The sequence below is a fragment of the Callospermophilus lateralis genome, chromosome 4, assembly GCF_048772815.1.
Source record: "Callospermophilus lateralis isolate mCalLat2 chromosome 4, mCalLat2.hap1, whole genome shotgun sequence".
In the NCBI taxonomy this organism is placed as follows: domain Eukaryota; kingdom Metazoa; phylum Chordata; class Mammalia; order Rodentia; family Sciuridae; genus Callospermophilus; species Callospermophilus lateralis.
In genome coordinates, this window is record NC_135308.1 from 116,613,623 (window position 1) to 116,641,376 (window position 27,754).

The window sequence follows — 27,754 nt, forward strand, 5'->3', positions numbered from 1 at the left end:
TGCATTACGATAGTTCTAGAAGCAAGAACCAGGGAAGCAGCGCTGGGCTGTATGTAGCTCAGGGGTAGAGCACTTGCCTGCCACATGTGAGGCACCGATTCAATTCTCAGCACCACATAAAAATATATATAAATAAAATAAAAGTATTGTGTCCATCTACAATTAAAAAATGCTTAAAAAAAAAAAAGAAACTAGAGAAGCAGAAAAGCATTAGTAAGGGAAAGTTCCACACTGAAAAGAGGAAATTCTCAGAAATTTTTTTCCACCATCTTAAACTCAAAGTGAGGTCGAACCAGCAGCAGACATCATGGGAGCTGGTCAGAAACACAGAATCAGAACCCATATTTCAGGGGTTGGGAGTGTAGCTCAGTGTTAGAGTGCTTCTCTATCATGGCCAAGACCCTGGGTTCAATCCCTTTCATAGCAAACAAGACCCTTCTGCATTTTAACAAGATGTCCAGGACATTCACACACATAGCAAAGTCTGAGGAGCTCTGCCCCATGAAAAAGTGTACACCAAATCAGGCTGCCTCTCAGAATCATCTGTATGCTTAAAAAGGAAAGAAATGCAGATGCCGGGTCCCTATTCCACACCATGTAAGTCAACAAGACTTTTTCTGGAGGCTGCCCAAACATGTACCATTCATTCTTCATAATATCTCAGGTCAATTTTTTGAGCACTTTCTGTTAAGTCATCACCACCACTTCAGGACAAAGCAAATCTAGTCTCAAAGGACAGACAAAAGCTATGCACTCTTGCTGTGACATGTACTGGTAGAATACACTGAATAGCCAGGCATGGTAGCACACAGCTGTAATCCCAAGCAACTTGGGAGACTGAGGCAGGAGGATTACAAGTAGATGGACAAACTCAGTAACTTAGAGAGATCCTATCTTAAAATAAAAAGGGTTGGGGATGTGGCTTAGTGGTTAAGGGTCTCTGGGTTCAATCCCTGGTTTAAAGACAAAAAAACAAACAAAACCCAAAAAGAGTGGCAGGGAGTTTGTTTTTAATTTAAAAAGGAATCTCTATTTCCAAGGCTCATAAACACACAAGATTTAACACTGATCAGCCTTTATCCTTCCAGGAGGAACCCCACCAGCACCCCTCTCAAAAGGAATAGCCTTATTTTCTCAGGCAACTGCCTACCCCATCCATACACATCAGCTTGTTAGGCACATACCTTGCTTGTCTGATTTGCTTTGATCCCAGGCCCTCGAACCAACAGTGGAACTTTGATATCAAACTCATACAGTTGTCTTTTGTCTATTGGCAAAGAAAACTGTCCTGAAAACAAAATGCAAAAAGTAAAGATGGAGCCAAGACAGACAAGTAGCTCTGACATTCTTTCATTTGTTTAGTCAATTGAACATACAGAAAATATATTCTACAATTCTACTAATTTTGGTGTCTTAAAAGAAAACTTAAATTTGCCTGTTTTTCTTATTACATGACAGGAAAAGTACTTCATCTCTTTTGGATACGTACTACAAGGGACTCCCTGGTCTACATTAGGACAAATTGAGCCCAAAACAAAACAAAAAAACAAACCAACCCTGGAAAGGACCAAAACACTAATACATAAAAAATTTATGCATGATATTCAACTTGATCACAGCAAAAGAGAGATTACTCCAAACACTGCCAAATGAAAAGGGACAAAAATACTTCTCCTGCTTTTCCTGAACAAACTGCAGTTCAAGATAATCAAATAATTGATATGGAGAGGTCCAGCAAGTAAATGCAAAGGACAAAATTACGAAGTCCACATTTCACAATTTGTGTTTGAGGGAATGATGGATTTAAGCAATCATCATCAATGGGAACCTCGGTGTCAGAAGGATTCACTGGTAGAGCTCAGACTGAAATCACCTGAGTCATAAGTCAACACCAGCATCCCCAAAGTGGGCAGCCAGACACTATGAGTTTCATGATGTCACAACAGGAAATATACAGCAGCACTACTGAGGAAGTGCACTTATAAGAGAGAATTTCTAACAGGTCTTTCAATTTCCCTACCAATCTAAAGGAAATGCTGAGTAGATATGAGTAAGTGAAGGCCTTACAAGATGGCGGCCAAATCCAGAATGGGATAGTCTACGGGATGAGAGACCTGCTTTATCCAGTAAGTAAGTGGCAAGTAAAAGTTAGGAGATCTAAAAACTAAAAGGTGGTGTGTGGACCTTGTTTGGACCATGACACATAATAAATCAAATGCATAATCAGATATTGATATGTGGAACCACAGGGTCTGGGAATTGTTTCAAAACATTCTTACAAAAAACAAATACCATGGTGGGGGGTTAAGAAAATATAAAAGCATAGTCACATGGAACCAAAAACCTAAGCTGGATAATGGGGGTTATTTTACTAGTCTATACTTACCCCACCCTCCAAAAGACAGCATCTTGCTATGTTGCCCAGGCTGGCCACAAACTCCTGGGCTAGAATACTCCTGCCTCAACCTCCAAGTGCTAGGACTACAGGCATGTGCCACCACATCCAGAGCTTCATTAATCTCTATTCTGAGTGTTTTAAATTATTCATAATATTAAATGCCTACATTTTACATAATATTAAATCTGTTCAAGGTTCAGGTTAATTCTTTTCAAGTGGAAATTAATAGACAGAAACAAATATTTGTTGTGGTACTGGGAATTTAACTTGGGGCATTCTACAACAGAGCTACATTCTCAGCCCTTTTTTTAAAATTTTGAGATCATCTTACTAAGCTGCTGAGGCTGGCCTCAAACTTACAATTCTCTGGCTTCAGCTTCCTCAATTGCTGGGATTACCTGTGCATGACATTGTGCCCAGCAAAAATATTTTTGTGCCAGGGATTGAACCATGGGTGCTTAGCCACAGAGCCACATCTCTAACCTTTTTATTTTTTATTTGTTTTTAGTTGTAGTTGGACATAATACCTTTACTTTATTCATTTATTTTTACGTGGTGCTGAGGATCAAACCCAGTGCCTTGCACGTGCTAGGCGAGCACTCTACCGCTGAGCCACAACCCCAGCCCCCCTTGCCCTTTTTTAAAGATTTTTTTGTTCTCTTTAGATATACATGACAGTAGTGTACTTTGACATATTATACATACATGGAGTATAACTTCCCATTCTTGCAGTTGTACATGATGTATAGTTACACTGATCATTTATTCATACATGAACACAGGAAAGTTATGTCCGATTCTTTCTACTATCTTTCCTATTCCCATCCTCCCTCCCTTCACTTCATTCCCCTTTGTCTAATCCAATGAACTTCTATTCTTCCCTCCCCCACCTTGTGGTGTGTTAACATCCACATATCAGAGGGAACATTCTGCCTTTAGTTTTTAGGGATTGGCTTATTTCACTCAGCATGATAGTCTCCAGTTCCATCCATTTACTGGCAAATGACATAACTTCATTCTTCTTTATCCTAGCCCTTTCTTATTTTGAGACAGGGTCTCACTAAGTTGTTTAGGCCTTCACTAAGTTGCTGAGGCTGGCTTTAAACTCACAATCCTCCTGCCTCAGCCTCCTCAGCTGCTGGAATTACAGGCATGTCTCACAGCACCCGGCAAAACATTTATTTTTTAAACTACAGAAGGTCCAAGTATGGGCTGGGTAGAACACCTGCCTAGAATAGGCAAGGCCTTGGATTCAATCCCCAGCACATGTGAGCACGTGGGCGCGCGCACACACACACACACAAACACACAGAGAATCCAAGCAGAAAGAATGAAAGTCAAGGACATGGAGCTAACTCATTCTACAGTTTTAAAAAATAAAAACTACTCCCAAATGAATTCCACAATTTAGCAAGACAAAATGTACTCTGCAAAGATCACCTCTTGGTTCGCCTATCCAGAATGTCTTACTCCTACTTTTTAAGTTTCACTTATTCTTAAAATTGAATTCAATTTCCATAAAGCCTGCCACTATCCCATCAAGCTCTTTCTGCTCTGGCTCCTAGACCACTACCTAACTGAGCATATAAATCAAGAAACCTAGTTTCTCTATGTGAGAATGGCAAGCCCACTAACCAGAGGGTCCTGAGCGCAAGACCCTTCCTCTGGCAAGCCCACAGCTATACAACACTAGAATTCCTGCCTGGGCTATTTTTTCTACTGGGTAGAAACCCATGTTCTCAAAGATAAAAGGAGTATCTGTCTCTTACCTGTGTGATAGCCATTGTCTGAGGTATAAAAGATGTAAGTGTTGTTAAGCTCCCCAGTGAACTCCAATCTCTTGACCAGTTTCTCAACAAGGTCATCAACAGAGAGCAGGGTTTGCCACCTGGATGTGAACCAAGGGTAGAAAAGGGACTTTGGGGCAATGGCTCAAGAATCAATATGGGGCAGGGGGAGGTGAAGAGAAACAAGCAAAACCAAAAATACCAGCACCTACCAAAAAAATCCTATATGCTCAATTCTCAAATCTCCATTCCCCAAACCCTGCCATAGCAAAGACCTTGACATGAATTATGTTCTGAAATTTTCTAAAGTTCAATGTTTCCAAAGAAATAAATGAAGCTTTTAACAACTAGTTAGCTTTACTTTTATAACTACTGGTGATGAGTAGAGATAATCAGAAAGGAAAGTTCTCAATTCAGTAACAAATAGTAGAGATTAATTCAAATATTATTCAGCATTGTTCAGTCATCTAAACTAGAGGCTGGCAAACTATAGCCCATGGGCTGCAGTTACCTTTTTATTAAGTGTGATTGGAACACAGCCACAATCACTCATTTACATATTGTCCAGGGCTGCTTTTATGCTATAACAGCAGAACTGAGAAGTTCTGACAAAATACATGGCCTGCAAACCTACAATATTTACTATTCTTATTATCAGGCCCTACAGAAGTTGTTTGCTAACCTCTAGTCTAAACTAAAATAAACCTTAAGTAATAGATTCTTTAAAACTGACTTAGAATGTCTTGAAAATTCCAAACAGCAAAGGCAAATAGATATTTTGCTCAGTGTTTGAGTTGACTTCTCACCAAGTGACTTTGCCTTTAGGAACAGGAAAAAAAATTTCAAGTAAATGGTTTAAATTTGCAATATTTTTTAACAAGTCCTAAAAAATGAATTGATTTAATTAGTCTTGGGGGCCATAGGTTACCTTGTACACATGAATGTAAAGGTATATCTGCCTGCTTCTGAGGTAGCAGATGCCCCAAAGCATCTTGCCTAGAGACTTGTTTCCCTGTTTTTTTGTTTTGAAGATAACGTGACACACTTATCTTTAAAACCACTCAAACTGAGAAAGCAGCAGCTCTTACCTTTTCCTAAATGCATTATCTAAAAACTGTATTGAAGAATTAGTCATTGGAGTCTTGGCTTGTCTAATTAACCAGTGCTTGTTCTAAAATCAGAAGGAAAAAAATGTTAACACCAAGTCACCATAGTTAAAACTACTACATCAGTAAAGTTGATAAAAGGATCATTTCATACTTTAGGGAAAAGAAGTTAACTGAAACTATTTAATGTCAGACTCTCTCCCTTCTCCTGTACTCCTAAAAAGGAAATTTCTCAGATTAACTCCATCACTCATTCTTCAGCTTCCCACCACCTATCAAATTATAAAATGCCTTAGCTCCTTTGTCAGCAACATTAAGACTTTAGTGAACATCATTGGGAAACCATTAGCTAACATAGGATTAAATTTATAACCTCAATCCTATGTCTACTGTAATTATAAACGGGTAAATATTAACTTTGCCTTTCTCTAAGTTTTGCCTAATGAATTATCATTCCATTGCCCTCAATTTTTGTGCCCAAGATCCTTAGGGAAAATCCTATCACAGCAGTTTCTTAAAACTTCAAGTCCAAATCTGGAGGAGCTATCCCAATTAAAGTCACATTTTTATACAAGAACCTCTCATATACTATTAATTATCTCCTCTCCATTCACAATATTCTAAGCTAGCGTCTCCCAAACCATGGTCTTCAAAAGTGTTTTTTAGTTAGTTAAATCTGAGAAATGCTTTACAACACATTCTTCCCTGCTAGAAATTCACACTCAACCACACAACTCTCTCTGGATGGAGTGTAACAGAATGATTTTTGTTTTTTATTTTTGGTCAGTGATGAAACAAATGACTTATTTAGTTCCAAGTTTCCAAACTTCTATTACCTTCTTTTGGAACACAAGTTGAAAATAGCTCTCCAGTTTAAAACCCAGGTCACTCAGTGTCAAAAATCATATTTAACAAGATAAGCCTACAGCATGTCAGGTGGTATGCTAGACGATGTCTGTAATCTTCACAGCAGTCGCAGGAAGGACTGGGAACTCCCATTTTAAGATATCTTACTCATCTCACAGCCAGAAATTGGTAGTATTGGGTCTGAATTTAAGACTCATTCCTTCAACAACCTTATAAGCAATTATGATTTCTGGTGAATAGACATGAGGCAATGGAGACCTTCTGACTTTGAATCAGGAACTGCCCATACCCTGGGTCAAGGGAAGTATAATCTATTAACTAAAGAAAGTACTGTGATAGGATCTCTCCAGGGACCTAGGGCAATCAATATCCTGGGTGGGAAAACAGAGGGCAATGCAATGACTTAGAGTAACTTAGAAAAAGATATAATAAACTGACACATGAGGCAAATATTTGGGTTGTGTGGCCTTTAATTGTGTTTCCTGTGCTGGCTTGTTTTTTTTTTCATTCAGTTTCTCTTCCCAATCACATGGCACTCTGTCACCCCTCTTCTTCTTATGCCTTGGACCAGTGAGTTTTTGGGGTGGGGCTGGTGTTGCTACAGACCCAATTCAATCCCCAGGATGTGTCTCAGCCATTACTAGGAGGGAAGAGAACCAGCCCACAAGTTACCAGAAAAGCCTGAGTGACACTCCTGTAATCAGGGAAGATGGCCTTTCCACCATTCCCTGTGGACTCCCCTGCTGCTCCCTGGATGTGTGGCAGGAACCTTATCTGTACCTGTGAAGCAAGTTTATACTATTTGTTATTCTAGGGGCAGGTGCATTACCTTAAAAGATATTGAAAGAAAAATCTACTACATGGCTCAAAGGTTTCCTGACAGGTATATTACACTATTAATTATACTGAGTATGGCTTAATTCAAGGGTTGAGAAGGCTACCGTTCCATGGACGTTGAAGTTCTTGTTTCTGGGTGCAAATACGTTCTGGAAAGTCTTCTGGTACTGAGGCGCAGCTGTCCAAGGTGAATGAGGTGCTGGAGTGGAAATCATCATGAAGAATGGCTCAAAGTTGGACTTGTAGTCCAAGAAGTCCAAGGAGACGTTAGCCTGACACATACAAAGATATGTTACCTCCTACCCTACCCAATAATTCAGCACTTAATAGATAAATGTCCTTTGGTGGGCAGAGAGTACAAGGTCATCTTAGCTGTATATCTTGGTTAATAATGTTTTTTCATGGTCATGTGCAAGCATGCTACTGGAACAAAACATTTGGTTTCTAGGCAATATTTACAAAACTGAAAAGCATACCATCATAAAAAAAGCAACTGAGATCTTGATAACTTTACAAGTTTAGAAATTTTCACCCATATAGAAAGAAATAGAAATTCGGCCATTTTGCTATTATTTTACATTAATGAAACTTAGCATATATATATTTAATGACTTAAAGAATTTAAAGAATAAATCTACTTCTCAAAAGTGGGAAAGGTGAATTAAATTACCATAATCTATGAAAATACATAAAAAATAGTTGTCAATTATGCCAGCTGAAGTAGCTAAACTAAATGGATATTAAACCCAAATCCTGGGACAGAAGATGTAGGTCACTGGTACACCATCATGTGCTTTTAGAACGCACAAAGCCTGAGGTTCAATCCCCAGCACCAAAATTAAAGGTCAAAACAAACACGTCACACCAGTGCTTGAACTTATACGGGCTTAACATTTTTCATTTACTTATCAGGAGATTCTTTATGAAAATAAAGCACCCCATATACATGCTGTTTTTCATTGTTCTAGCTGATTCACACCTTCATTTATTTCTAATACTAGATCAACATACGGAAGATAACTATTTCCTATCACCTTCCCACCTGCCCACTTTACTCTAGCTCTATCAACTTCCTTGTGGTTTCTCACAAGTGCAGGGCACACTCTTGCTCAATCAGGGCCCTTACACTCACTGTTCCCCTTGCCTGCGACATTATTTCTGCTGATGTGTATAACTCACTCTCACCTTCTTCAGGTTACTGCTTAAATGTTACCTACCAAGTAACCGCCCCCCATGCTTATTTCTCTGATTATTACCTAATGAAGCAACAAATGTACATGTGTATATACCCACATACACATAGCACAAATAAATTCTGCCACAAATTACCTTCACAGAATAGACTTTGTTTCACTTACTGCAGAATGCCTACCGTACTAGGTAGTTGCTGAACTATTTGGTGAATAAAAGCTCTATGAAGGATTTCCATTAAAGACACTTCAGAACAGAAAAGTCCCAAATTCACTTTTTAATTTGTGCACATAATGACCACGCAAAGAACTCTCACATCTCTATGCCTCTGCCTACATAAAGGCCTGTAAAGTTGCCATCTTCTATTACTCCGAGTCTTGAATTCAGACCCTGTGAGTAAAACTGGGGCCAAGAGTAGGAACCCAAGCTCGACACACTGGCACACACCTATAATCCCAACAACTCAGGAGGTTGAGGCAGAAAGATTGTCAGTTCAAGGTCAATCTGGGCAACTTAGCAAGGTCTTGTTTCAAAGTAAAAGGGGCTGGGGATGTAGCTTAGTAGCAGAGTGCTTGCCTAGTATGCATGAGGTTCTGCATTCAATCCAAAGTACAGATTTAAAAAAAAAAAAAAAAAAGGAGCTCCTAACAAAGTAAAACTTCTACAAAGTATTTTCTATATGGTCTTATTACCCTTTGGAAAAGGGATGTTCTTGAAATTCTAGCGACAAATAAGAAAAACACCCTCAGGAATTTTTAATCAGTTGGACATATTCTTTGGCAGTTATACCACATTATTTCACATTTATGTCACCTGCCACAAACAAGACTAGAGGTTTTCCAGGGAGAGGCTTAATCGAATGTGAACCAAACCTGCAAGGGCAGAGTTCCAAAAACTCACCAGAACATCTGTCAGGTAGTCCACACTGTAGTTTTCACCATGTTTCCGTGCTTTCCCATTGATAGAGAGAGTGTAATTGTAATATTTCGAATTCTTTTCCTATTTAAAAGAGGAAAGTAAAATCTGGTACAAGGTCAACACAAAATGAAAAACTAAACCCATACTGGGCTAAACTGTACTCTATTTATAAACAGCAAAAAGACAGAAAAAAGGATACTCAAGTCAATATTTATATTTTCTGACAAGGGTTTTTTATCAAAGACTAGCATGTTTTCAATAATTTGTTCTAGTTTAAAAGCCAGAAGTGGACTAGGAAGAACAGCAAACTACATTGCTAAACCCTCTGTAATGCAGGAAAAACATCCCTGAACAGAGTGACTCACCAGTCAACAGGCTTTCTTTTAAGGAGACAAAACAATTAGGCATAAAGCAGAAAAACTTATGTTGGTATCAGGGTTAAAATAGCAAGTAAACATTTTGCATCTAGAGGGATGTGTATAATATAAGTCACTGACTTCAATAATCACTTACCAAAGCATACCAATAGCTCCAGCCTAGAGGGACATGTTCTAGTCCACCTGCATCTGGGGCTCCATACTGAAAAGACAGAAAAGTAGGACATTAGAACTCATTAGACATGACCAGACCATAAAGAAACAGGAAATTTAGAATCTTTCTAGACAAGTGCCTAACAGACTAGGTGCTCAATTTTCCCAAACACAAAGACTAATAAAAAAGTAAAGAACTCTATAATCGTAGGAACTTCTTAAGCTAGAATTGCTAACCACAGACAGTAGGCCAAATCTGGCCTCCCAACTGTTTTGTATGGTCAATACACTAAGACTTAAACAATCAAAAGACAAATATTTTGTGAAATGTGACAGTTACACGAAATTCAAATTTCAGTGATGACAGACTTTTATTTGAACATATCCATGCTCATTTGCTTACCTAGAATGTACAGCTACATTCATGCTATAAAGGCAGCACAGCAAGCAAGCTGCAATAGAGATGTATGGCCTGCAGAGTCTAAAACATTTACTTTCTGGCCTGCTACAGAAAAAGTCCATGTCGCTTACCCTACCGTGACCCATTCATGGGTAAGTACTGAGCCACGATGACACAGAATGAATTGTTCAACTGACACTGTAGCTAATAATAGTAAAAAATAGACTATGAGCTATCGAATCTATTACTTCAGTTGCCCTGATGATATCTACTTTTGGAGCATAATTTATCTGATGAGATGAATAAGTTAAGAGACCACAGTACATTCCCACCTTATTTCAACGAGTTGTAATACTGCCTATTTAAGGCAGAATTTAATCCCTGAAAACTCTCTGTACTTGAGAGCTTTCTCCTAATTTCATATATAAATCAGATGACCTTCAATATGCAAAGCAAAGATAGATTCTCTATTCTCTTTATGACCCACACCAACACCATAACTGAGTATCACACCATACTTCCTGTTTCTCTTGATTCTTTCAAACTGATTAATTTTCCTTTAAATCCACAAGCAGATCCCCTTAATTATTAGGGAGAGGAAGAAAACTAGCAGAAATTCAGATCAGATATTAAGACCATCTGGAACCACAGGTAAAGAAGAAGAAAATATACATCTTTTCTTTGTTTCTGCATTCCTAGGCTAACTCCGAAAGCTAACCCCAAATATCACCAATTACACTATTTTAAGCTTGGTCTTTGACTAAAAGCTGAGGCCAGTGTGGTAGACTTGGGGCCCAGAAACCTGGCTCCGACAGGTCACAATGAAGTATCACTCTAACCCGGCCCGAGGTACTTTCCCTTTATTACAGTCTCTCCACAGTCTGTTCTCACTTTTTGGGTTAGTGAGTTAAGCATTAAACAGTTATAATTCAGAAAAGATTTTAAGAAATGTGAGGGAAAAAATTCTTCATTCTGATCCTGATAAAGGGGAAACAGAAAAAAAAGATACAGCCACATGACAAGCAGAAGTCCTGAGGAAAAGGGAAGATGCAAACAATAATGACAATCTTAGGACAATTTTAAAATAAATGCTTCTGGGATTATTTAAAGGAAGAATAACTACAGTACCAGAAACATGTAAACAGGTTCCTGTAAACTACGGGCAGATGAGGCAAAAACAACAGATACCCCAAGCCCTTTAACACAACTTGAATTGACACTACTGAAAAAATAACAGGAGTTTTGATCAATTATTAAATCACATTTTAAAAACTGTTATAAGGGAGAAAAAAATAACAAGCCATTCAACATACCTCATTTAAATACTTCCCTGCAAAAAAAGTTTGATAACCACACATTGATCTGAGGATTGCTGGGAAAGTATTTGGCTCTTGGATCTTCTGCCAAGACTTGCTACTGCAGTTTCCCTCCAGAGTGTTGTTAACGACATGATGATTATGTGGGTACTTCCCTGTCAGGATACTGGCTCTGCTGGGGCAGCACAGAGCACTTGGCACATACTACAAAGAGAATTGAAGCAAAAGTCTGTTAAACAAGAAGGATGAAGTTTTCATCACTTTTAAAGAAAATAAAAGGAAGCTTCTCAATACTCCAACTTCAAATTTTTAATTTCTCATGGAATAGAGATTTTCTTTACATGACATACTTTGGAACTACTTTAAGTTACACAGAACAGATACCAAGACAGATGAGACAAACCAAGAAGTTTCTTTTTAATTTGGTTTCTTTCTGAAGAAAAGAGTAATTCTAATCTTGTCTGTCATGGAAATAATATTAATATGCAGGGAATGCAACCTGGCAGGAGTAGGGTCTTAAGCAAAGATAGAGAGGGCTACTTGAATCTAACGGAGCTGAAAAGCAGAGGTTCATTTTCAGGTTCATCTGCAGCTTTATATAGTTCTTCTAACACTTTCCCACCACCTCTCTTAATTATGTTTCCTGAGCTACTATCAACAAACCTTCTCCTTTCTACCCAATAAAATTGGTACATCCCCAAGTCACTTTATTGACATTAATACTGATATATACCCACACCAGGAGGAAAGAGAAGGTCAACATATTCATGCCAACATTAGATATTGTTCCTTTTTTTTTTTTTTTGGCTTTTCAAGTTGGATTTAGCTTTGTTTGTTTACTGGGGATTAAAAACCATGGTCCTGTATATGTTTAACATGTGCTCTACCAGTAGGCTTCACTCCCAGCCCAGAGAGGAATTTTTAAATACTGGTGAGGGAGAATGTTATCTACATGCACAGTAGCCAATCGTCTATGTGAAGAGTCATTTCATGTGTTTTGTTCATTTTTTCCTCCTGAACTTTGGCCTCGTGTTACTTAAGATTTGCAGTAAGGAAAGATTTGGTCACATTACAAATGCTTCCCCTTTTTTACTTTTGCTCTTGACTTCTGTTATTTTTACAGTGGCAACTCTTAATTCTTTCCCTTTTTGTCTTCTGATCTATTTTATGGCCATTATCACACTGCTAATGGTATCTTCATATCACATTTTAATATATAGTTGGGTAATGTCTTAAAACGAACAAACCTCTTAGTTGAGAGTATAACTGAGTCATAGAGTGGGTGCTTAGTATGCACAAGGTTGTGGGTTCAGTCCCTAGCACCAAATATAAAATGCCTTTATTGTTTTTACCTATTTATCATTCCAGATAACTGCATGTATGTTACTGGGTATCAAACTCAGGGTCTTGCATATGTTAAGCAAGTGCTCTACCACTAAGGTACACTTTCAGCCTTCTAGATAACTTTTGAAATCATTTGTGTCTAAAAAGTCTTGTGGAGATTCTGGGGCTGGGGTTGTGGCTCAGTGGTAGAGAGCTCGCTTAGCACGTCAGAAGCCCTGGGTTCGATCCTCAGCACCACATAAAAATAAAGGTATTGTATCCAACTACAACTAAAAAATAAATATTAAAAAAAGTCTTGTGGAGATTCTGATTAGAATAAACTTAAGTGTCTTACCACAGAAAATGATGTATGTATCTATGAAGGTATTTTTATTTTTATCATTTGCTAAGTACTTTAACTTAGTCTTAAACCATTTCTGGAACATCACCAGCCATTTCTAGAGTGTTTATACTTTGCTATTATCAATAAGATCTCTTCCTCAACTTCTCTAACTCATACAGAAGTTATTTTTACTTTTTAATTTTTGCCTTACTAAATTTTATTAATTTACAAAGTTTTCTAGCCAGGTGTGGTGCTATATACATGTATCCCAGCTACTCAGGAGGATCACAGTTGAAGGCCAGCGTGGGTGACTTAATGAGACCCTGTATCAAAAAGTAAAAAAAGCTGGGAATGTAGCTCAGTGCTTGGCTAGCATGTATGAGGCCTTGGGTTCAATTCCTTGCACCACAGAAAAATTTCAAATAATTCTGTTTTATAGGTCAAAAATCCAAGAGTGGAAATTATTTTTAACTTCAAATAGTTTAATTTTATTTCAATCTAGATTTATGACAATGATTAGACAGTTTAGAACATAAAAAATTAAATCTTTGTCTCATGCCTAACAATGCCCTAAGTCTCTCACCTTAAGTATAAAGTGTGCTATTTATTTGTAATATTCATCATTGTAAGGATGTATTAACAACTTAATATTACCAGGAAAGGACGCTAAATTTCAGGGAACTAGTCAAACATCTTTCAAGATGAACATCTAACTTTCCTTCTTTCTACTACTTCAACTACTGATATCATGTAGATAGACAATGCAATAACCCAGTATTATGAGCTCTTACTGAAAGTCCAGTACTGATATTGTGCTTTACATGCATCAACTCATTTAACTATAATAACACTGAAATAGATTTTGATAACTCACTTTACAAATGGGGAATCTAAGAACCAGAGAGGTCAAATAACTCACCCAAGGTTACAGAGGTAGATAAAAGAGCAACTATTCAAAACTAGGCAGTCTGGTTGTGGAATCTATGCTCTTAGGCCTAACATGGTTGTACTATGCAATAGATTTTTCTGGATCAAGCAATCCTTCCATCCCCAAACCCACTTACTGAGTTACATGTATGGTTGCTGAATTTGAATTGGTAGCATTTTATTTTGGATCTTTGCATCTGTATTTTCTTTAAATTTCTATATTATTAATTTTAAAATTTGTTCTTATACATAATAATAGAATATATTTTAACATATATGGAATATAACTTTTAATGTATTTATATTATATATAAATATATATGTATATATTTTGGGTGCTATTATTTTTATCAGGTTTGACTATCAGAGTTAATTGGGTTTTACCATAGAATAGGTTATCAAAATATAATCATTACTTGCTTCCAACAATCCACTTTCAAATCTAAAACAATGAGATTTTATTTATTTATTTTTTTTTTAATATTTATTTTCTAGTTATCGGCAGGCACAACATCTTTGTTTGTATGTGGTGCTGAGGATCGAACCCGGGCCGCACGCATGCCAGGCGAGCGCGCTACCACTTGAGCCACATCCTCAGCCCTAAAACAATGAGATTTTAGATAAAATTCTCTGGTTCTGAGTTGCAGCATAGACTGGCTTAGAAAATACCTACAACTAGCTGGGCATGGTGGCACATGCACATAATCCCAGTGGCTCAGAAGGCTGAGGCAGGAGGATCATGAGTTCAAAGCCAGCTTCAGCAATGGCTAGGCACCAAGCAACTCAGTGAGACCCTGCCTCTAAATAAAATACAAAATAGAGCTGGAGATGTGGCCCAGTGGTTGAGTGCCTGAGTTCAATATCTGGTACGAAAAAAAACCAAAAAAAACCTACAACTGTTCTTCAATTGATAGCAAGTAATATTTCCATTAAAATCTATATAACACTATATATAAAGTCCTTCCTTCAGCTCAGACATTTAACCATAAAAAACCCTTCCTAGGGCTGCGGACATAGCTCAATTGAGGGCTTACCTTGCATGAGTTCGATCCCCAGCCTCCCCCGACAAACAACCTTCAAAGATCACACCAGACTTCCAGAAGAGTGTTTCTTCTTAATATAAACACAAAGTCTAACAAAATTAGTTTCAAAACTTACAGCACTGGAGAAAGTCATTCCCATCTCTCCAATGAGGGCCTTGGTTTTCTTTAGTGGTGTCTGTAAAATAAGTAATTATCCATTAAACAATTTCTTCTGATAAAACACACAGACCAAAACTTGTGTGTTTTTAAGTATTATTTTTTTATTCACAATGGTCAGCTTTGTCACTAAGCAATAGCTAAGAATCGTATAATTCTGGAGATAAACTAAACAGGTTTGGTAATATTCGGTTAGGACCCTGTGCCAAAGTGCAGGGGTCTGTAACACAAGCAGGAAGGGAAAGCTCACGGCTGATGACATTATTCCAGCAATGCTGATTTCAATATAATACAATTTTGGTGTCCTTCCCTTATTTGTTAGTAGTCACCTTAGAAGGCAGATAGTGCCAGCCTATCTCCAAGGATTCATCTTTAGAAGCAAAATGTTAGAAATGATATGAAAGGTGCCTCCCACCCTTTAAAGAGAAACAACAATTAGATTCTGACAGACAAGGCTTTGAGATCCAGAGATGGCTTCAAACCTCAGTGGTGAACCAGACACGCACTGTTCAGCTACCAGCTTACTGTCCCTCTGCACCTGACTGGTCACCACCTGAGCCAGGTAGCAGGCAGGTTTAACAGAACCCTGTTAGGCAGAAGGCTAGTCAGAAATTACTTTGTTTTTATCCTGGCTTTTCATCTTTTGTTCAAAATCTAAGATTCTGACAAGTGCAGAGAACAATTAACTTTATCCTAGAAATGATAACAGTATGAAGTAATATAAATAAAAGGGACACCAATACTCTTTATTCACTTTCCACACAGCAAAAAAGCACCAAAGAGGCTCATTTTAGTAGTACTATGAGGCAGTTCACAATGACTCTAAAAGTACTTCTGAAACCTAAGACCACACCATATACACTGGTAAGTTATTTTATGTGATAATTTCTTGAAGATTGATATTCCAAATATAAACTAGATTCATAAGAGACTCATTTTCAACAATGTATAAACGGCTTTTCCCCATTATTGATAACTGAAAACCTAAGGAACCGTAATCAAAAAGAATGAGAATTCTAAGATGAGCTTTGATAATTACATGAGTAGATCCTTAATGGGATCCAAAGAAACACCAGCACTGTAGAAGATGTGTGCTAACCTTCAGAGGCAATGTCACCAGTTCTCAAAATATCACTAGAAAACATGTTTTCCCAGAAGAGTGGACTGAACTAAATATTAGCTTGACAAAGAATCCAAATTATCATGAGGAAACTGGGAGAGAAAATGAGAATGTGGGGGAAAGAACTATGAATTGATTGAGACTTGTCAAATTATCCAATATGCAGGAAAAATTTTGAACCAAGTCTGACTTGGTTTTAAGACTGTACTTAAGGCTGGGGACATAGCTTAGTTGGTAGAGTGCTTGCCTTGCATGCACAAGGCCTTGGGTTCAAGCCCTAGCATCACAAAGAAAAAAAATCTGCACTGTGACCATAAAACATTTATTATATACTTAATGTGTGCCATACATTGATCTAGGCAATGGTGGAAAAAAGAATGTCCTTGACCTCATGATACTCAAGGACACCTAAACAACTTAACTATTTCAGGTAGTCATAAGTGCTTTGATCATAGTAAGTCAGCATGATGTGACTGGAGCTGGTGGAAAGAAAGGGGGAACTACTTCAGATGGGTAGTCAGGAAAGGCCTCTTTCAGGCCTTTCAGGAGAGGATGTCTCTGGGCTGAGTAAATATAAGCACAAAAACTCTTTGAGGAAGGAGAGGAACCTGTGAGGAACAGAGAGCAGGCCAGTGTGGTTGAAGCAGCCCAAGAGGTAAAGGGGAAAGAGGTAAGACAAGGTCAGAAAGGCAGGTAGAAGCCAGAGGATGAGGCAGGACTACATAGGAATTTTGATTTTAGTCTAAGAAATTTATATTCCTAACTGGAGTCCTTTTTCTACTAATGGTAATACAAGTGATAATGATAATCTGTGCTTAGTGGAACAGGTCCAAAGCAAGACACCACATTGTACCAAAATGTGTATCCCTGCTAATTCAAGTGGACAGGGGCTGGTCAGGTGAAGGTCATGCAATTAAGCAGCAGCCAATCTTCTGTTCTCATGAGTAAATGTGTTACTCATCCCAAGTCAAATCCCTTCTATAAAAGCCCTAAGGACTCATTTACTTTCCTGGTCCCATGAATACCTGCTCTGAAATAGTTCTGACAATTCTGATAATTCTATGGCTACTTTTTTTTTTTTTTTTTGCGGGGGGGGGGGGGGGTACTGGGGATTGAATCCAGAGGTGTTTAACCACTGAGCCACATCCCCAGCCCTTTTTTATATTTTATTTAGAGACAGAGTCTTGCTTTGAACTCCCAATCCTCCTGCCTCAGCTTCCCGGGGTGCTGGGATTACAGACATGCGCCACTGCACCTGGCTAATTTTTCTTTTAACAATGAAAATCATTTTGTTTTAAGTAAAGCAATGACATGTATTTATTCTTTTCCTACATTTCCCTATGGCTCCTTCCCTGGTTTCGTTGAGATTTTGACCAAATATCACTTTTTCCTATAGTGAATAATTTTTAAAAAGCGCAACCTGTGCTTTTGTGAAGAACAGTGTGTCCCAGAGCACCATATGATGTTTAAGTAAAAATCAAGTAATGGAAAAGAACAGTTCTCTAGGAAAAACAGTAAAAGCAAAGTCCCACAGATGATACCTGGAACAAATACAGTGAAATGTCAAAGATAATACAGCTGCATAAGGCTATCAAGCTGATTCAAAGAATTTCACTTTAAACCAAAATTATACCAAGTATTACAATTCTTCAACGTGAGTTATCTGCAAGGTTGACTACTGAACTATGGCAGCAATTTATAAACGTTTTTGGGTCAGAGGACCCTCTCTCCACAAAAACAAAGCTATTGCCAGGTGTGGTGGTGAACACCTATAATCCCAGTGGCTCAAGAGGCTGACACAGGAGGATCTCGAGTTCAAAGCCAGCATCAGCAACATTGAGGCATTAAGCAACTCAATGTGATCCTGTCTCTAAATAAAATACAAAATAGGGCTGGGAATGTGGCTCAGTGGTTGAGTGCCCCCCGAGTTCAATCCCCAGTACCAAAACGAACAAAAAGCTATTATACATGAAGAATTATATGTAAAATCACGGATTCACTGGTATTCTTGAATGTCACCTGAAGAATTTTTATGGTATAAGTGTCTGTGCTGGTGTGGGTTTGTGAAATGACATCTGACAAGTCAGAATTACCACAGTATTTTACAAAAGGAGAAAAACATGGTGGTCAGGAATCCTAAAATACCCAAGCTTTGACCCCTACAAATTAAGTAATGAACTTTGGCCAAATAATTTCAGCATGTCTGAATTTTCATTTCCTCTTATTTAAGGACAATATCTACAGCAGAAGATTCCCGTTATGATTGAAACAGAATTATGAAATACCTCACATTTGCTGGTTCCAAGTAGGTCCTCAATTGCCGTTCTTGTCCTAGCTCTTTCCTTTGGAAGCCCTGTTTGATACTTAGCAGAATATTCTGGAAAAGCTACAAGAAAAGTCAGAATACTCTGAAGAGTTGGGAGCATGACTTGTGCTCTCCACTCAATTTTGACTTGTCTCCCCAGTCTGAACACTTATAAAAAGACTCTGCTACTAGGTTAAAGAAGCAAATAGGATTAATGTACTAACAAGAGATCACAAAGATACCGACAACAGCTGTGGTCAATGAGACTAGAAGAAATTGAATTCTAACACCTTAAATCTAAGTAATGAATTTTGTTTTGAGTAGAGAGATGAAAGCATGGCCTTCTAACTAAGTACTTTGGTCACTGACACAGATGGCTTGTTTTTCTACTAGACAAAACACTCTTGAAGAACACAAACTTAAAGTTTTGTAAGCAGGAGGATAAGTATAGTATTTGGAATGGTGGCAAAACCAAAGTAAAAGTAAAAAGAGAAATGAAATTAAGACTCAGTATCAATATGGTTGGGTAGAAACTAAAAGTCAATAAGGTATATGTGAGAGGAAAAAGTGTGGATTCAAAACACAAGTATCTTAAACATCCACTAGAAAAGACTGATATTGTTGAGCATACTCTGAGTATATTTTATTCACAACCCAAACAAATATACATATGGATATGTTTACCATTATCATTTGTAAAACACAATTTCCATTGTACTCTTCCAAAGAATGCTAGTGGCTACTCACTGAACTTATTTCACAATTCACTCATGGATTGAGAACAGCAATTTGAAGCACACTAAGCAAGGATGTTATCATACAGGAAAAATTATGAACCTCTTGCCTAGAGAGTTTTCATAGTTTCAGCCCTTAGCTGAAAGCAAAAAGAGAACCAAAAGAAATACAGTAATGAAATTTTGTTTTTATCGAAGGATGAGAGGTCGGATAGACTCAAAATCAGAGGGCCAGTCAGGTTATGCCTTGAGGCAATAATTTGCTTCTGTGCCCTGGATGAGCCCCATTTCTGACCTTATAAGGGGGTTGGGGTAAATGCTGATTAAAGTCATAAACTCCAAACCTCTAAAATACAAGAGCAACTCTAAGACAAAAGGAAATTTGGTGGCCAGGACAGTGGTGCATACCTGTAATCTCGGATACTGGGAGGCTGAGAAAGGAGGATCTCAAGTTCTAGGCTGCTTGGACAATTTAGTGAGATCCTGTCTCAAAATAAAAAAAAAGAAAGGGCTGGGGATGCAACTCAATGGTAGAAGGTAGCATGGGCTAGACCCTGGGTTCAATCCCCCTCCCCCCGAGTCTCGTGACAGCCCGCTGACAGTATCTAATGCTTTAGCCAGGCGTTCAATTAGGCTAATTAAACTTTCCTGATCCTTTGGGGTCACTCCCAACAGTTCAACAGTCTACCTACCAGATTAGTTCATTTTGTCAGCACTTATTTTACAGATACCAGGCCGACCCTATACACAGGCACAAATGCAGAGGGGGCCTAGGTCCTTCCTAAAGGGGATTGAAACAATGGCCTCTAAGCCCCTAATCCAAAAGAAATGCAAACAGGGCTGCGTGCTCTTTCCAGCACCTGCGCCTCACTGGTTCAACTTATCCTTAACTGGAGTCCACATGTTTATCTTGAGGCGTGAACGCAAACCCCGCAGCAGTAATGGCCAGACTGGTTGTGTGGTGTGTGATATGTGCATGTGAATCAAATCCGAAAGAGAAATAGTCCTGCGGCCCATCAAAGCTGCTGTTTGCGAATGACCTTGAGCAGCAAAACCAAACAGACCGGGGGTCGGGACAGCCAGCTTGGGGGTGGGGTTAAAGAAAAAGAGCACGAAGTCAGGCAGTAGCCGGGGAGATGGAGGGGCGGGGCAGAAATGGAAGAGTTACCATGCCGCCGAGCACGTCGTCTTGATCGTCGGTGAGGAGCAGCACCACATTGGGCCTCCGGGAGCCTGCTGCCACACCTGAAGCCCCTAGGCAGCAGCTCAGCAGAAGCAGCAGCAACGCCGGTCTACAGGCAAGCAGGTGGCGGGAGCTGCCCCGCGAGGGCCCACCTGGGGCCAGATGCAGGAGCCGCATGGCGGACGGGGCTCCGGGGACACCCCGGGACGGGGTGGAGAGACGTGCCGGTGACCGAAGGGCGAGAAGTCAACTAGCTGCAGGGAGGGAAGACTGCGCCTAGAAGGCCGGGGGCTGGGGTCATGCGTTTTCTCCCCAGGCGCGATCACGTGAGGCGGGGCAGGGGGCGGAGCACGCGCAGTCACGTGAGAGCGGCTGTGGGCGGGGCCCCGGACGAAAGCAGCCGGATGGGAAACTCCCGGGCAGTGGCCGGAAAGGGGCGAAGAACTAGGAGCCGAGGGAGGGCTTGCTGGCCTGAAGCTGAAGCTAGGCTGAGGCTGCGGTTGTGTTCTGGTAGGACCTGTTTGTGAGCGCTGGCTGAAAAGGTTGAAATGAAGGGATGAAAAGGAGGGGGGAAGTCAGCGAACACCGGTTAAAAGAGGAGGAATGCACAGCTGTTGGGTGAAGTCTAGGCTCTACCGTATTTAATCCCCGAGTTAACGAGCATTTATTCAATCGTTTCCAATTTTCTCTGCACCTTGTTGGGAAAGTGTTAGCATTCTCACTTGGATCAGTTGGTAAAGAAGTCTGATTAGGTTTTACTTTCTTCATCTGACATCGTGGTTTCAAACATAATTTAGGGAATATCCTGGCGCCTTTATCCTAATGTTCCTTGGTGGATTTTAGAAGATGTTGGAGGATATGCACATTGAACAAAACCAAAAATTCTGAAACATGGTCACCCAACAGTAATAAGTAATCTTTAGGGGAAGAAATTGCATGAAACTAAGAATTTATTTTTGTGGTGATTCTGGAACAACTTTACCTTGCTCCTCTGCTGAAGTCTATAAAAACTATTGCAACTGGTAAGGTAAGTTGTCAAAAGTTATATCCCCAACTCAATACTACAGAATTCATCCTCTTGTTAGTTAAAAAAAAAAAAAAAAGTGTATCTAAAATGGACCCAGACAAGAAAAAACTTAAAGCAGTGAAAGCACTATTCTTAAAATAATTGTAGAAATACTTCGAAACTCTGTGTATACAATTATCCTTATACCCAACTGTAAGGCTTTTTATGCAAAAGGAAGTAGTGCCTTTTTCCCCCCAATTTGGTAGTTGGGAATGAACCCAGAATCTCATGCCTGCTAAGTAAGTGTTCTACCACTGAATTATAGCTCCATACTTTTTTTGGTACTTTAAAAAAGTAAATTTATTGAAATCAAAAGAAGCTTCTAAAAGAATGAAGTAGGGTTCTGCTCTGCAAGAAGGAATTATGCTGAGAATCTGGTTGCAGCCTTATGCTAGATGAATTTTTTTAACTGGTAAATACCCCAATGAATTCAGGTTTCAAGACTTGAAGGAAAACTTTCTTGCCCCCCAAAATGAAACTGATCCCTCTAAATGGATGCCCAAAATATAAAATTGTTTTTGGTTCGGGGTTAGATTGTAAACCCTTTTTTTCCAGCTGTATTGAGACTTGACAAAGTATATATGTTTAAAGTGTACAACATGTTTTTTTATATATGCTTATGTTATGCAATGATTACTCTCTTCCTCTGATTTTTTTTTATTGGAAACATTTTTGTTACTGTTCACTTGTCCATATCAGAATAATTGTTCTTGATTTTATCACTCATCTTAATCAGTTTGGTTAGATATTCCATTACTTTTTATCCCAATTTTATTTCAGGGCTTTAATAAAATTAATTTAAAGATGACAAAAGAAAGTTTTTTATTATACATCCACATCAGGAATCTGTAATTTTCCAAAATGTCTTCTAAATTTTATCAACTATTTAAATAAAGTTTTACATTTCATTTGTGTTTGGGTTTCTCTTTTGAGTTGTCAGTAATATATTTTTGAGTTCCTAAATTTTTGTTGAACCTAAGTTGTAAAGCTTGAACAACTTTGTAATGGAAAGACAATTTAATTATACTTAGACAAAGTCCAAGTTGATATATACTTTTCAAATACTTCATGTAATAGTTGAACCTGAAAATAAAACATAAAACTGTTATAAAACAAGGAAGTAGTTAATGACTTCAGATGTGGGGGGTGGGGGGGAATTCTCTAACAAAATTAAGGTAATGAGCTGTATGTGGTTTCTATTCTCCACAATTGGTTTTAAAGAGCATACTGCCAGGCCCTGTGGCACACAGGACTGTAAACCTGGTGACTTGAGAGTGTTAGACAAGAGTGTTGCAATTTCAAAGCGATCCTCAGCAAACTAGCAAGACCTTGTCTCAAAAAAAGACTGGCTTAATAGTTAAGTGACCTTGGGTTCAATCACTGGCAAAATAATAATAATAATAATAATAGTAAATTGCAGCCCTTTATACTAATCATCATAGTTTCATAATTGTGTTGACATATGACTGATTATAAATGTTGTTCAGCTGTAGGTGAAAATAGCTCTCTTGTTTTATATAAAAAAAAAGTCTCAATATTTTTAGTTGGCAAAGAAGTTAAAAATCACTCTTGGTTTGCCACCCCACCCCACCCATATCCCCACTCTACCCACATCCCCACTCCCATACTGAGGATTAAACCCACAGTCATTTAACCATTGAACCACATCTGCAGTAGTTTTTTATATATATTTATATATATTTTTAAGACAGGGTCTCTCTAAGTTGCTTAGAGCCTCACTAAATTGCTGAGGCTGGCTTTGAACTTGTGATCCTCCTGCCTCAGGCTCCTGAAGTGATGGGATTACAGGAATGTTCCATTGTGCCTGGGTGTTAGGGTTTCCTATGAGAAGAGCAGTGTACAATAATTGCAACTGGTCCGTGTTTGTCATATCCAATATCGAATATATAATATTAGTTGACATTTGGTTATATATTTGATAACACTTTTTAAATGTATTTTCTTATTTCAATTTTTCATAAATCAATTTGGTAAGTCTTTTCATTTTGACATTTTTTTCTTAAGAGCTTGAGCAAATATGGATAAAATCCAACCATCAGTTTTTTAACTCTCATGAAATTTGCATTATGTGAATAATACTACTTTTCATTTAACTTCTGAAATGTAAATCTCTCTCACTTAAACTTTTTAAAAATTTTTTTTGTAGTTGTCAATGGATCTTTTATTTTATTTATGTGTATGCAGTGCTGAAGATAGAACACAGGGCCTCACATTCCAGGCAAGCCCTCTACCACTGAGCCACAACCCCAGCGCTTACTTAAACTTTTAAGGAACTCATAATCTCTACTTCTGACCATTAAAGAATAATAATGCCAGACTAAACCTCTTCATATAAACAACCAGAAAACAGGGCAGTGCGCTGAGGGTGTAGCTGAATTGTAGATGCTTTTCTAGTTTGCAGGAGGCCCTAGGTTCAATCATGTACCACAAAAACAAAAGAATAGAAAACAGGACAAAATATGTTTTTACACAAAGGATAACCATGAGTGCAGGACTGTGATCCTTGTGAAAGGAAACAATTGCCCCAGTGTTTGGCCCGGAGGCACATTCTGAACCAGAATCAGGAAAGAGGATCCAGGAAAAACAAAGTTATTTTGCTGATAATGTTGAGGGTAGCAAGATCAAGGTGGAGGGAGGCTGAGGCAGATGGAAGTTGGAGGGAAGAGTTTCAAAGAAATTGACGCTATGTAGGCTAAAAGCTCATTAAATCTGCATAGATGTTGTGTGTGTGTTTGCCTTTTTATTTTTTCCAGTGCTGGGGATCAAACCCAGAGCCTTGCCCATGCTAGGGAAATGCTGTATCTCTGAGTTACATCCACACCCTGCCATATATTTTTAAAAATCATTATTCAGAGTATTAAACAATTCCCTTTCAGATATGAAAAAAATTATTGCAGTAAAACAGGTATATTTCCATTGTGCTTCCCTTTCCTGTTAGGACAGTCAATTGTCCAACCCGAGAGCAGAGAGGAGGATAGACGGTGCTGCTGTTTTTATCTCCATACAAAATATATGGCCATTGGTTCACCTGTGCTTTGTTTAATGTACAGTAGGATTATGTTTTCTAAGAAGCTGTAGTGACACTTGTAAGTAAAGTGTGTTCAAATAAAATATTTACATACTGATCGATTCTTTTTTTTTTTTTTTTTTTTTTTTTTAGTTTTTGGCGGACACAACATCTTTGTTTGTATGTGGTACTAAGGATCGAACCTGGGCCGCACGCATGCCAGGCGAGCGTGCTACCGCTTGAACCACATCCCCAGCCCTGATCGATTCTTTGATAAAAAGACTAAAATGAAATATAGTAAGTTCCAGTTGCTATTAAAAAAACAAGTCCCAGAGAGGAAAAGATTGTTGTACACATATAGCATCCCAATAACTTCATTCAGGTATAATTTTAATTTGAAAGACCTATATACAATATTATTTAAGTGATAATGGCCCCTAAGATTTGTTCAAACTTACTATACAATAAGAAAGTGAACAAATCTGATATGTGTACACACATACACTTTTTTTTTTTTTTTTGGCTGTACTGGGGTTTGAACCCAGGTGTACTCTGACACTGAGCTACATCCCTAACCCCTTTTAATTTTAAGATGGGTCTCACCAAATTGCCCAGGTTGACTTAAAACATACTGTTCTCCTGCTTCAGTTTTCTTAGTAGCTGGAATTATAGGCATGGGCCACTGAACCTGGCCTGATAAAAGTTTTGTCTCTACTCATTGCTTGAAGTCTTGGAGGAAACTTCCAATTACTAACTAAAAGTAATTCTTTATGTGTTTTAATATTTTCCAGTTTCTACCTATAATTTTTTTAAAGATTTTTTTTTCACAATACCTTTATTCTCTTTATGTGGTGCTGAGGATCCAACCTAGGGCCTCACATGCGCTAGGCAAGCGCTCTACCTATAATTTAATTAAGTAATTAAATTAGATTCTACATAACATTTTATCTATGTTCACAGAATTGCAGTCTCTTATGCCAGTTAATATATTACTTAAAATTGTAGTCAGACTGAGCAATATTGTTAAATTGTGTTTTAGTTGCCTAAAAACATCTGAAGCAGTTTTTAAAGAGGAAGAAAAAGTTACTTAAATGCAAAGCATTATCACATACATCCTTGTACATTACAATTTAGGACCAAAAAGTAATGTTTGTTTAAAAATTTGTATTTGGTTGGCAGAAAGTGAATCTAAGTCAACAGAACTAGATATGCTAGAATTTATCTACGAGTTTGGGATCTTTTAAAAGTAGCATTAGGGGCTGGGGTTGTGGCTCAGTGGTAAAGTGCTTTCCTAGCATGCATGAGGCACTGGTTTCAATTCCCAGCACCACATAAAAAGAATTAAATAAAATAAAGATATTATTTAAAAAAAATTAAGTAGCATTAGCCGGGTGCGGTGGCACCTGCCTGTAATCCCGTGGCTTGGGACGCTGAGACAGGAGGATCACAGAGTTCAAAGCCAGTCTCAGCAAAAGCGAGGAACTAAGCAACTCAGTGAGACCCTGTCTCTAAAGAAAATACAAATATAGGGTTGGAGATGTGGCTCAGTGGTCGAGAGTCCCTGAATTTAATTCCTGGTGTCTCCCCCCACCAAAAAAGTAGCATTAATTAAAAAAAAGAAAGAAAGAAAGAAAGAAACCCTTACTTCCAGAAGTACAATAAACGGAAAATAATAAAAACCACCAGTAGTTGGGCGTGGTAGCGCACACCTGTAATCCCAGTGTCTTGGCAGGCTGCGGCAGGAGGATTGCAAGTTCGAGGCTAGCCTCAGCAATTTAGCAAGACCCTGTCTCAAAAACAACAACAACAAAAAGCTGGGGATGTGGCTGGATGGTTAAGCACCCTGGGTTCAATCCATAGTAATAACAACAACCAAAAAACCCCAAAACCAACCAAACCAAAACAAACAACAGTATAAATACAAGGTAATGCTTAACTTAGACTTTTGGACATCTGATTGAATTAAACTTTGAAAGTGTATGTAAAGATTATAGATTCTATGACACTTGATTTTCAAAACACCGAGGTAAAAGAGAAGTCTACTTCTCATTTAAGTGCAAACTGCTTATGGCAAACATCCATACAATATCAAAAAGTCATACAAATAAAATTACATAACGAGCAAATGCAAATTAATTGCTTCAACAAATATAATCATTAGTAATCTTCAGAGAAGACATGGCCTTCTAGGTAGGCAATGATACTGCACTGTTTTGGAAAAAAGGCCATCATACCATTTCCTGCCTTGAACTAGGAGGAGAATCTTCCTTTTATTGTGATGTGTAATGTAACCATCAGCAATTTTTTTAAAAGCAAAAATAAGATGAAAAAAGAAATGACTGTCTTCCTCTTCCTATAGTTGAGGATTCAGTCTTAAAAGATCCCACTGACTTTTATTTCCAGGTAACCTCTGTTTTCTTCCAAAGCCTTATTGGACTCATTGTCACTGGGACTGGTGGCCAGTCATAGGCCGGTTCTCGGTAATCTCCATTATCCAAAGTGTCTTTGGCTGTGGATGGAGAACTACTCCGGTGAGAAGATCCTCCTCCTCTATACTTGGACCTTCATTGTTAGCAGCTGCTTCTTTTAATGGCGATGTGGTAGGGGAGGAAGGCATATTAGAGATGGTCCTCTGTTGTTCTCTATTTGGGGAAGGGAGAGTAGTACTGATTTGGGAAATAGAAGGTATGGCTGGGTTTTCATGTGTTAAAGCATTCTCATTTGAAGCAGAAACATCTGTGTTGCCTACAGTTTGGCCTGGTGGATCTGTTTGTGATACATCAGTGGACATGGCCACAGGAGCTCCAGCCCTCCTGAGCCTGGATGCCCAGCAAGGACAGGAGCTTTGCTTGTGTGGCCCCTTTATCGGGGGGCAGCAGACATAACCTAGATGTCTCTTGAAACTGCTGAACACTTGAGATGTGTAATCAAAGAGTGACACACCATAAGGCAAGGCAAAGAATGACCAAGGTGATATAAAAGAGATAATTTTCAGAGAGTCTGGAGATACTGGAGATCCAAGCTGGCAGAGACTGGAAGGTCCTCCTTGATGATTAGGTAATATAATAAAGCACCTGGAAATGTCATGCCTTAGTAAAAAAGCTGAACTCTCCTTATCAAAAAGTACTCCACACTTCAAATAACAAAGTTCAAACACAGCCTTCAAAAGGTAAAGC

At 38.5% G+C, this 27,754-nt stretch overlaps 1 protein-coding gene and 1 pseudogene across 1 annotated transcript in view; both read right to left on the reverse strand.

Moving 5' to 3' along the window:
- Positions 1 to 20,807, reverse strand: part of Gns (glucosamine (N-acetyl)-6-sulfatase) — a 36,148-nt gene extending 15,341 nt beyond the window's left edge. The window contains exons 1-9 of the mRNA XM_076854824.1: positions 20,470 to 20,807; positions 15,102 to 15,161; positions 11,348 to 11,554; positions 9,618 to 9,683; positions 9,087 to 9,185; positions 7,100 to 7,267; positions 5,274 to 5,356; positions 4,168 to 4,286; positions 1,185 to 1,288 (exon numbers count right to left, since the gene is read on the reverse strand). Coding sequence (XP_076710939.1) covers positions 1,185 to 1,288; positions 4,168 to 4,286; positions 5,274 to 5,356; positions 7,100 to 7,267; positions 9,087 to 9,185; positions 9,618 to 9,683; positions 11,348 to 11,554; positions 15,102 to 15,161; positions 20,470 to 20,661 — 1,098 coding nt within the window. The 5' untranslated portion in view covers positions 20,662 to 20,807. The remainder of the gene's footprint in view (positions 1 to 1,184; positions 1,289 to 4,167; positions 4,287 to 5,273; positions 5,357 to 7,099; positions 7,268 to 9,086; positions 9,186 to 9,617; positions 9,684 to 11,347; positions 11,555 to 15,101; positions 15,162 to 20,469) is intronic.
- Positions 20,808 to 26,719: 5,912 nt separating this feature from the next.
- LOC143398516 (keratinocyte-associated transmembrane protein 2 pseudogene) lies at positions 26,720 to 27,369 on the reverse strand (annotated as a pseudogene).
- Positions 27,370 to 27,754: the final 385 nt, after the last annotated feature.